The sequence below is a fragment of the Spea bombifrons genome, chromosome 4, assembly GCF_027358695.1.
Source record: "Spea bombifrons isolate aSpeBom1 chromosome 4, aSpeBom1.2.pri, whole genome shotgun sequence".
Lineage (NCBI taxonomy): Eukaryota > Metazoa > Chordata > Amphibia > Anura > Pelobatidae > Spea > Spea bombifrons.
The window spans coordinates 10,380,327-10,392,587 of record NC_071090.1 but is presented as its reverse complement, the minus strand read 5'-3'; the positions used below and the strand labels follow the sequence as shown (position 1 = coordinate 10,392,587).

General features: G+C 37.9%; 1 protein-coding gene and 1 pseudogene across 13 annotated transcripts in view; both read left to right on the top strand.

The window, feature by feature from the left end:
* The window catches only part of LOC128492871 (protocadherin gamma-A3-like), a 258,015-nt gene that overhangs the window by 139,219 nt on the left and 106,535 nt on the right, over nt 1–12,261 (top strand). Inside the window, exon 1 of one of the 13 annotated variants that reach the window (XM_053465598.1) lies at nt 2,774–6,136. The exons of the other annotated variants lie outside the window; for them this stretch is intronic. Within the exon in view, the coding sequence (XP_053321573.1) occupies nt 3,704–6,136 (2,433 nt within the window). The 5' untranslated portion in view covers nt 2,774–3,703. Of the gene's footprint in view, nt 1–2,773; nt 6,137–12,261 lie in introns of those variants that run through there. 13 annotated transcript variants of the gene reach the window in all.
* Nucleotides 9,198–11,937, top strand: LOC128490187 (protocadherin gamma-B2-like; annotated as a pseudogene).

The window sequence follows — 12,261 nt, the reverse complement described above, 5'->3', positions numbered from 1 at the left end:
GAACCTATAACACACATTTAACAATAAAATGAGCTACTATATTTGATTGTAAAGGACTTTCACTAATAAACTCTAAGAACTTACCTTTGGCGCCGTCCCAGTCTTGCCGTCTCCTGGCTGCTTCCACAGCAGGACTTCCTCCAATGGCTACCCGAGCTGGTTCCAGACCTCCTCGGGTAGCAGGTACCCATGCCGTACCCACTACACTTCTGCAGACTAAACCGCGTGATCGATCGCATACTGAGCACAATGCCACTGCGCGGTCCTGTGAATATGCCTACAGAAAATGCCTCGTTCTCAGTTTCCTATCAACTATTTAAGACTGAGACTTTCATGACTGGGATATCCTTAGTTGGTGTATCATATTGTATATGCTCCTGTGCTGTTTTGTGGTGAATTTCTATTTTGACCTGGCTTGCTGATCCTACTTTTTGTTTGCTGATTCGGCTCTTGGTTTGGACTTCTGCCATTGACACGGTTTGCTGACTATGCTCCTGGTTCTGATTGTGGCTTTGAATTGCTCTCCTGGTATGACCCGGCTTGTTGACTGTGCCACTGCTCCTTTTCTCCGTTCCTGGGTTTCCTGGTCCACTCTGCCCCTTTCAGAATCTAACTCCTTCCAAAATTACAGTACCAAGGGTCATTGATGGGTCCCGCAGAGATTGGCCAGAAGATGTCTGCCTTTGAGGTCTAGATTGAAAGCTTGGATCATAATATGGACTAGTTCATCCAGACCCTGCATACTCTTGCACTGACTGATCCTACTCAAGGTCCAATTGCTGCTGCAGCTCACCCTCCACCACTTCCCGATTAGGGCCTCCCACCTGTGCATCGTCTTCCTCCTCCTCCCAGATATGGGGAGAAATCTGGCCAGCTGTCATGGCTTTCTGAACCAGTGCTCCATCCACTTTGAGATGTCTCCTCATTCACCCCAACATTTCTCAACCCTTTGTTTAAGAGGTAGACACGTTTCAAATTGTAGCTGGGGTGGTTTTGTCCCAACATAAGACATATGATGGACCACTACATCCATGTGGTTTCTTCTCGAAAATATGTTCTCCTGCTCAGAGGAATTACATCATCAACCCGCGAACTGCTTCTGATCACCCTAGCCCTTTCTAAGTGGCGCCATCTACTAGAGGGTTCCCGCCTACCAGTTACCATCCTCATACACCACAAAAACCTCCAGTATATCAGCGATGCTAAGAGACTAGACCCCCCTCAAGCACAGTAGGCTCTCTTCGTATCCCGCTTCAACTGTTATCTCATATCACCCTGGTTCTAAAACACAAAAGCGGATGCATTATCTCATATCTACTGTATTGCTACGGAAGAGAGCCATAACCCATTGTACCCGCCAACCATATTATCTCTGCTGTCACTACTGCCATAGCCTCCCTCATTTTTCCAGCGCATATCTCCACTCCAGACAATACCCCACCCGGAAAGCTGTTTGTGCCTCCAGAGCACCGTGAGAAAATACTTCAGGTACATAATTAACCCAGTAACTTATGAACTAGATCTTCAACGCAACCTACATATTCCACACTCATTTCACCTTTCCCTTCTGAAACCTGTGATTTTTAATCATTTTTCCCATTCTCTGGCTAGGGCTGGTCCTGTCACTGTTCCATGGCTGAATATAACCTTTGCTCCATCCTTGATTTTAAAGGGGACTTTGCAGTATCTTGTACACTGGAAGGGATACGGACCGGAGAAAAGGTCCTTGGTGCCAGCCTCGGATGTCCATGCTTCCCATCTGGTTCGTCGTTTTCACGCCACGTATCCTCATAAACCCAGTGGAGCCCCTTGTGGCGCTCTAGGGGGCTCTTGAGTGGAGGATACTATAAGAACTTACCTTCGGCGCTGTCCTGCAACATTCCAGTCCTCCCTCCTCCAGGCTGCTCCCATGGCAGGACCTCCTCCAATGGCTCCCTGGGCTCCAGACCTCCTCGGGAAGTGGGTACCTGCGCCGAACCCGCTAACCTTCGGCAGACTAAACCGCATGTTCTCAAGAACACGCATCTCATCGATGAGGCGCATTTATGGCCTAGGGTGACCCCTACCTACAGGAAATGCCTTGTCCTCAGTTCCTATCAACTATTTAAGCCTGGGACTTTCACTACTGGGATGCCCTTGGTTTGTGTATCATATTGTATATGCTCCTCTGCTGTTTTAGAGTGAATTTCCATTTTGACCTGGCTTGCTGACCCTGCTTTTTAGTTGCTCTTGGTTTGGACTTCTGGCATTGACACGGCTTGCTGACTTCGCTCCTGGTTCTGATTTTGGCTTTGAATTGCTCTCCTGCTAAGACCCGGCTTATTGACTACGCTACTGCTCCTCTTCTCCGTTCCTTGGTTTCCTGGTCCACTCTGCCCTTCGGGATCCAACTCCTTCCGACATTACAGTAACCCCATTTTAATTTTAGAAAAATATCTTTATAATGGTCTCCTGTTTTAACTCTTAAGAGTTCCAGCTGCATGTAGTACATATTATTTAACTAGTCCAAAAGGACCACAGTTCTAATAATACACCATCGCTACTATCTCGTGTAACTTTTCTGTATTGTAGACGAGGCTGCTAGTTGTCTCCGGAGCTTATTGGTAGCCACCTGTCCCCCTCCTTGGGACTATTATTAAAGAGGAAATCAGCATGCTTACTTTCACTCTGGCTTCGTCTAAAAAAGTAAGCTTTGGATTAATCGATATCTCTAGCAAAAGAAAAATGTAAAAAAATATATATATATATATCATGGATTTCCATTCGCTGCCTTTAGTTAGCGATCAGCCCATGGAGTATGAAGCCAAATATGGCCACTTGCATGCATGTGGTAAAAAAAACCTAATCTCTGCTACCATGCTGGCATTAGGGATAGTGGGGTAACAAATGCCCCATCCCCAAGACCCATTCACTCACCACTGCAATAAAAAAAAAATGTGTTTTTGCCTACCCTGTGCTATATTGTGTATTCCTAACCTTCATGGACAGTATGTGCAATTTACATGTATGTACAACAACATCTATTGGATATCTTTACTAAGGGGGGGGTGATGGCATGTATGAAAGTTACTTGGTTTGGAGTTTATGGGGTAATAAGGTGGAGAAAATCTATTAATTAATTTAACTTGCAAAAACATTTCATATGTTTCCATAGTGTAAACAGTGTTTCGGGCTGTCATCTAAATGTAACTAAGCAAAACTGGCCTGGCCCCTGGAGGGAAAAACCTGCCTAGCCCTAACACTTAAAAGGATAAATTAAAAAAAAGACATACACATAATTGCAAATATAAGAAAATTAGTCCTTTCATATAATGCTAATAGTTACATTTATGTATTTTTAATACTTAATGTATTATAAAAACAGGATGTGCTACTTTTATTATGAAAGACCATATTACATATAAAAAGGTTTGGCTTTTAAAAAATATTTCTGAATATTGCAGTTCCACATTTACACCTCTGAGCGCCGCTGTTTACCAGCATGGTAAAGAATAAGGAACTAGAAATCCACTATCATTTCCATTATTAGCACACACTGAAGGTCTGTAGCAAGAATAACAGCCATTTTTGAATCTCTCACAAACAGAAACAATACATGTCCTATGTTCATCTGTATTCTTGTAAATAAGAAAACCTGTATTATATATTTTCTTACCAACTGGATTACAAAATATCAAGAAGTTGAACATTGTCAGTGCTGGGAATGGCTAAAATGAAAACCCAGGATTTACTGAACTATCAAGGAATCTGGTGGCAAGTAGTATTATTCTTATTTTTGTGGCTTTGTCATTTAGTATCTGGTCAGCTTCTTTATTCCATTGATGAAGAAATGAAAAAAGACTCTGTCATATCAAATATTGCAAATGATCTTGGATTGGATATTAAACAGCTTTTATTCAGAAAATTTCGTATTGCATCACGTGTTTCAGAGAAATATTTTTATATCAACTTAGAAAATGGAAATTTATATGTTAAGGACAGGATAGATAGAGAGACATTGTGTGGGGCTGAAACTGCCTGCTTCTTAACGTTTGATGCAGTAGTTGAAAATCCCTTACATATTTTTACAGTAAACATAGAAATTAAGGATATAAATGACAATACCCCAGTATTTGTCCATGATACATTGTATTTGGAAATTATAGAAACTATTTTACCAGGAGCACGGTTTGTTTTACAAACTGCAGAAGATCCAGATATTGGTACTAATTCTGTACAAACCTATAAGCTCAGTGATAATCAGCATTTTACAATAAATGTAAAGACAAGCACGGATGGCAGTAAATTACCAGAACTTGTTTTAGAGAAACCTTTGGACCGGGAGATACAACATATTCATGAATTAACTCTAACAGCAGTAGATGGAGGACAGCCTATTAGATCTAGCACTGTACTGATTAAAATTATTGTTTCTGATGTCAATGATAATTTACCTATATTTACACAAGAAGTCTATAAAGTGAGCATAAGTGAAAACACTCCAATCAACTTTACAGTCATTCATGTAACAGCAACAGATCAAGATGAAGGATCCAATGCACAAATTACATATTCTTTTACAAAAAAAACTGGAAATGTTCCTTATACCAGTATTTTTACCATAAATGCCACAAATGGAGAAATTAAAACAAATAAAAAATTGGATTTTGAAGTAGCAAGATATTATGAAATGTCAATACAAGCAAAAGATGGAGGAGGTCTTGTGGCTCAGTCTAAGGTGTTAGTAGAAATAACAGATGAGAATGATAATGCACCTGAGATATCCATTTCCTCGTTATCAACTCCAGTTCCTGAGGATTCGGTATCAGGCACATTGATCGCACTGATTAAGCTCCACGATCAAGATTCAGGGGAAAATGGAGATGTGGACTGTCAAATACTCGACGAAACACCATTTCAGTTAATATTGTCATCTAGTAGATATTACAGAATTGTTACAACAAGTGCTTTGGACAGGGAGAAAATATCAAGTTATAACATCACAATCCTAGCTACTGACAGAGGATCTCCTCAGCTTTCAAGTGCAAAAATGATCAGCTTAGAGATATTGGATGTTAATGACAATCCACCAGTATATGAGAAATCAACTTACCATGCTTATATATTGGAAAACAACCGACCAGGAGCCTCCGTTTATGGTCTACATGCTTCTGATAATGATAGTGTGGATAATGCAAACATTATTTATTCTATTACAAGTTCCAATACAGAAGATTTCCCAGTGTCCTCTTATCTTTCCATTAATATAGAAACTGGAGTTCTGTATGCTCAGCGATCATTTGATTATGAGCAACACAAGGAGTTTGTAATTCAAGTAACAGCCAAAGATAGTGGATCCCCATCTCTGAGTAGTAATGCGACATTAATAATTCATATAGTGGATCAGAATGATAACGCACCAATGATACTGTACCCATCAACAGAAAGTGGTGGATCAACTTTGTTTGAGATGATCCCTTTGGCCTCAGAAAAAGGTTCTTTAATCACCAAGGTGGTTGCGGTGGATACTGATTCAGGACATAATTCCTGGCTGTCCTTTTATTTTTTGCATGTATCAGAACCATCTCTATTTAGCCTTAATCAGCATACTGGGGAAATTAGGACAACACGTATGCTTGAAGAGAAAGATGCTTTGAAGCATAAGGTAGTGATTGTGGTAAAGGACAATGGAGATCCCTCACTTTCTGCAACAGCTACCTTAAATTTAATTGTTGCAGATCATTTTCAGCAGGTGGACCCCAATCACAGTAATAAACACCATGACGAAGAGTTGTCTTCCGATTTACAAATGTATTTAGTGATTGCTCTGGCATTGATTTCCTTCTTGTTTATTATAAGTGTTATGTTGGTTATCATATCAAAGTGTAGAGAATTGAGATCACCTCCTTCATTTGGATCTCTTAGTACAAATTTGTATTCTCAAGTTAATCCCAGGATGCATTCTCTATATAACAATGGGACTTTGCCCTTGCCATACTCATATAATGTTTGTGTGGCTTTGGATTCAACAGAAAGTGACTTTACTTTCATAAAACCAAGCCAAGATATCCCTATAGACAATCTTATTGATGCTGATGATTCAGGACTTGGAAATGAAAATTTAAAAGAAGCATTACCTCCTAGCAGTCTTGTGCAGGTGAGTACAAGAAAGCAAGGCTATCAAGTCTAACACTAACATTTTGCATATAAAGTGTTTTAAAAACAAATCTTTTATTTTTATGTTACTTTTGTAAGTAAAATGTTTAACTATATAGAGTACAAAAAATGAAATTACTGTAGACAGAGTATACATTGATGGATTGATATCATTAGCAAGATACAACAAGTTAATTTGTCCAACAGGGTGATTTCTTGAATCTTGAGAGAAAAAGAATGTAATGTTTAGCTGATGAGATGTGAGATTTGGCTGATCTGTTTTTTAATTAGGTCTCTATGATAATCACTGTGCCACTAAGATACTCTTCAATTTGAAATCTAAATCATCTCCACAGATGTAACCCTGCAGAACGTTCCCTTAAATGCTGGCACTTCCGGTGACGTCCTCTCCCAGATCTTGCAATCAGGGTTGAGGACATCACCCAAAGAGATGTCATTTTGCCCTAAGGTCACCTCAAGGTGTTTTAAAACAAATGGGCCAAAAGCAAACCAAAAAATTGTTTTTGGACCATTAGCATCATTTACTTCTTGAATATTTTAGGGTTTTACATTCAAATTGTGATGACTATGATAGCCATTTGTGTATTTTGCCATAAAATACACAATAAATGATATCACTTAAACATAATTTTATTAATAATCATACTTTGGATGAGACCTCTGGAAGTTGTTTTTCATTTTCATCTATGCTTTTAGAGTTAATGACTTCACTGCTATTCTTTTTGGTATGGATATTGGAGGCACTAAGCAGAGATATTTGATGAATGGGAATGTTGATCATAGCTTGTTTTTTAGGTTTGTATATCTTTATCATTTACTTGATAGTTGTGATTTCTATACACAGATCCCTTTGTTATTTTAATTATTTAATCAGATTTGTATGAATTGCAAATTTACAGAATTTATGTAAATTCAGCCATTCATATGAATCACCGAATCGGACAAAAGGAAAGCAAAAGGCTCTTAATTTTCATTCAACATTCATGGGACCACATTCTCTCACACTCCCTCATACTCTTCTTCACTCTCTCTCATACTCTCTAAATGTTTCCTTACCTTCTCTGCTGACCACTTCCTCTTCTGCTTCCGCTACCGCATCTTCTTCTACCTTCTCCCTTCTCTTCTCTATTCTATCTTCAATCTTCAATCCTTAATCTTCTTTCTTCGTCCTCATTTTCATGGACATAACCCGGCAACTTCCGGCAAAATGGTGGTGCTGTGGTGAAGTTCTCCAGATCCGATTGGAGGAACAGGGAATACAACACAGCAGTGCAGCTATTTTGGTGGAAGTTGCCGGGTTATGTCTGTGGAGATACGGACGAAGAAAGAAGATTAAATATTGAAGAGACAAGAGAATGGAAACGATACAAGAAGATGTGGAAGAGTAAGTGGTTGGCAGAAGTAGTCTGGAGAGAAGGTAGGGAAACATTTAGAGAGCGTGAGAGAGTGAACGAAAATGAGAGCGTGAGAGATAGTGTGAAAAGGTGAGTGAGAGTGAATTATTGCACTGGGCAACAAATTTTATTCCTGAATTAAAAACGTCCCCAAATTTTTGGCCAATTCAAATGGGCCAAAAACAAATAAAAAAATGTATCCAAAATCGTTTTTGGCCCATTTGCACATGTCTAGTATATAACATAATAATTTTACTTATAGAAACAACAAGTGAAGTGGGCCCTGCTCAAATGAGCTTACAACTTAGAGTTAACAATTAGTAGCTAATTAAATAAATTTATGAACTGCACAGCCATCTATGTAATTAAATCAATAGTTTTAGTTTAGGGGTAGCAAACAATCAGCCCAACAATCATTCCACTACCTACTGGGTAGGCTGCATTTAGCAATATTGTGTTTTTTTTACATACTCTCCCGCATCAGAGGCGTACTCCTCTTCACATGGTGTGGATCAGACTGTGGGTCCTATGCGGCCAAGCCGTGTGAGTGCTCTGCATGAACTTTTTTAAATAGTTTAATTATGAACGTGGCTGCAGCCTGTCAGCCACTCAGCTTGGAACTTGACGAACCGAATTGACTAATGGTTTCTTGTTTCTGATTGCTCCTTTACCCTGTCATCTGACTAACGCTTTATAAACTTCCTTTGCGCCGCATTGTCTTGCCTGTTTAGGAGTTTAGTTGCTGTATTTAAAATAGGAGTTTTCGTATGTGAATACCCTACCGCCAGTGCTAGATACCGTGATTGTGGGTCCTTCTATGCACAAATACAGTTACAAGTCACAGTCATCTTCATATTGCAACTATGTTCTCAATATTGCAGTTTTCTTTGTGCTCAAAAGAGCTTGGACAAAACATCTAGAAACCCCTGTCTGCCTTGAAAGTGCCTTGGAGAAACCTTGCGAATGCAGTATAACTACCTTGTGTCTTGTTGCTTACTGTTGACATTAAACTGTAAACAGTTTGGTTGAAGTTAATGATTAGTGTTTTAACCTACATATTAAATTGATGATCATTATTACCTGTTTGGTATGAGAGGAAGTGTACAGGGAGTGGTGGTTAAATGCTGCTTCCCTAAACCAGAGAAAGAGGAAGGTGACACAGAGACCCAGAAAAGTAATCCCTTACATGGAGACTCTGGGGCATACCCAAGGCGTTCCCAGGTATGCAAATATTTCATATTAAGCTAGTGTTCATTGTAAAATATAAACGTGCATATTTTTTTTATTCGATTCAATCAAAACTGTTCTTTAAAATGTGCCACTGATATTTACAAAAGGAAATTCACGAAAAGTCCTTTCAAAAAGTGATAATGTACGCTCCTGATATTATGAATTGGCCTAAGACAAAGATTCTATAAACAAAGTTTCCCCATTTGTTAAACATAATCCAAAATTGGTTTTCATGAAAAACATGAATTGAGAAAGATAATGCACACTTCTTGTATAGAAGCCTCGTATAAAAGCACTAGCTTTAGCAGGCCTGTCAACCATAAACAGCAAGACATATTGTGCCAAAGAGAACGTCTCTCAATATGTGATGGTACAGCTATACAATGTTTTGTTAATTTCCATGAATTGGATTTGAGAAAATAAATGATACACCACCATACTTGTATTGAATATGAAATATATCAAAAAGCATGGCCAGGAGAAAATATTTCTGAATACTGTAGTTACTCAGTTAAGCCTCTGAGCGCCGCTGTTTAACAATTTGGTGAAGAATATGGAACTAGAGATCAATTTCCATCACTAGTATAAGTACTGCATATCCACAAGAAACAGCCATTTTTGGATTTTCCTACAGAACAAACACAATGTGATTATTACATCCACCTAACAATATTGTCTTTTATCGGATTGCAAATTAAAACACAACTTAATCTACAATCAAAGAAGTTGTAATGAGAATGGCAGATATGAATGTCCTGGATTTACAGAAATGCAATGGATTCAGATGGCAAGTAATTCTTTCCTTGTTATTTTCTTGGCTTTGTCATTCAGTCTCTGGACAGCTTCATTATTCCATTCCTGAAGAAATGGGAAAAGACATGGTCATAGCAAATATTGCAAAAGACCTTGAATTAGATATTAATCAGCTCCCATTTAGAAGATTTCGTATTGTTTCTCGTGTTTCAGAAAAATATTTTTTTATCAATTTAGAAAATGGAAACTTATATGTTAAACAAAGGATAGATAGAGAGATACTGTGTGGGAGAGCAGCTACCTGTGTATTAACATTTGATGCAGTGGCTGAAAATCCCTTAAATATTTTTACTGTAAACATTGAAATTCAAGATATAAATGATAATTCTCCAATATTTTTTCATGACACCATCACATTAGAAATTCTTGAGTTTACCCTACCTGGAACCCAGTTTATTTTAGAAAATGCAGAAGATCCAGATATTGGCATTAATTCTGTACAGACCTATAGACTCAGTGATAATCAACATTTTACACTGAAAGAAAAAATCAGTAGTGATGGCAGTACATTGCCACAACTTATCTTACAGAAACCTTTAGATCGAGAAACACAAAGTATTCATGAATTAATCTTAACTGCCTTGGATGGAGGAAATCCAGTGAAATCTGGCACTGCACTGATTAGGATTATTGTTGTGGATGTAAATGACAACTTTCCAATATTTACACAAGAAACATATACAGTCAGTATAAGTGAAAATATTCCAATCAATTCCATAGTGCTTCATGTAACTGCAACTGATCAGGATGAAGGATCCAATGCAAAGATTACCTATTCTTTTACAAAAACATCACGGTATAATGATATATTTAGAATCAATTCTACAAATGGAGAAATTAAGACAAGTAAAATGTTTGATTTTGAAAGCATACAAAATTATGAAATGTCCATACAAGCCAAAGATAGTGGTGGGCATGTGGCTCAGTCCAAGGTGTTAGTAGAAATAACAGATGAAAATGATAATGCACCTGAGATATTTGTCACCTCAATATCGACATTCATTAGTGAAGATTCCCCGCCTGGAACATTAGTAGCACTAATTGAAGTCCTTGATCAAGATTCAGATGAAAATGGGGAAGTTGACTGTCAAATCATTGACAAAACACCTTTTCAATTCCTATCATCCTCTAGGAGATATTACAGAATTGTTACAACAAGTGATTTGGACAGAGAAAATGTATCAAGTTATAATATCACAATTCTGGCAACTGATGGGGATCTCCTCCACTTTCAAGTTCAAAAGTCATCAGCTTAGATATACTGGATGTTAATGACAATCCACCAGTGTTTGTGAAATCCACTTATCAAGCCTATGTACCAGAAAATAATCTACCAGGAGCCTCAATTTACCAAATACATGCTACCGACATAGATTCTGGAGACAACGCTAAAATTATTTATTCAATATCCAGCTCAAATGCAGACGATTTACCAGTATCAGCTTACCTTTCTATTAATATAGAAACTGGGGTTCTTTATGCTCAACGCTCATTTGACTATGAGCAGCACAAGGAGTTTATAATCTATGTCACTGCAAAAGACAATGGATCCCCATCTCACAGTAGCAATACAACATTATTAATCTATATAGTGGATCAGAATGATAATGCACCAAGAATATTGTATCCATCAGTTGAAAGTGGTGGTCCAACATTGTTTGAATTGGTTCCTTTTGCTACCGAACAAGGTTCTTTAATTACTAAAGTGGTGGCAGTGGATGCTGACTCTGGACATAATGCATGGTTATCATATCATTTCATACCAAATCAAGTATCAGAACTATCTCTTTTTACCATTAGTCAAAACACAGGTGAGATTAGGACATCACCTGCCTTTCAAGACAAAGATGTTTTGAAGCATAAAGCTGTAGTTATGGTAAAAGATAATGGGAACCCTTCTTTCTCGGCAACAGTGACACTGAGTTTCATCGTTGCAGATAATTTTCAGCAGGTGGTTCCAAAACTCAGCAATCAACTTAGTGATGAAGATTTTCCATCGAATATGCAAATGTATTTAGTGATTGCTTTAGTACTGATTTCCTTTTTATATATATTAAGTGTTATGTTGGTTATTATATCAAAACTGAAGGAATCAAAATCTTCTACAACATTTGGTTCTCTTGCTACAAATCTATATTCTCAAACTGATCCCAGAATATTCTCACAATGTAACAATGGGACTTTGCCTCTGCCATACTCATACGATGTTTGTGTGGCTTTGGATGCAAGCGAAAGTGAATTTACATTTATCAAACCAAATCAAAATGTCCCAGTAGAGAATCTTATTGATGCCGACGATCCCAGACTTGGAATAGAAACATCAGATGGTAACATCGGGTGGTAATCTTATTTGCATCTGAGCCATGGACAGAGGGACAACTTCAACAACAGCAACAAGAGATGAAGAAATTACTCTAAAATGTTTTACCAAGCTCTTTTTCTTTTTGGTTGTTAGTTGAACCACAAATTATCCTTAATTAGGAATATATTTGTATAAGGTTACAACATAAATGTAAAATGTATTAAAAATTCCAAAATATTTGGATATAGGTTAATACAGTAAGGGAATTTAAACATTCATGGCATAATTTAAAGTTGAATGAGACAGGCATACAGCTATTCTGAATCTAAAACAAGATCAAGGACTGATTAAAACCTGAATCTGCGA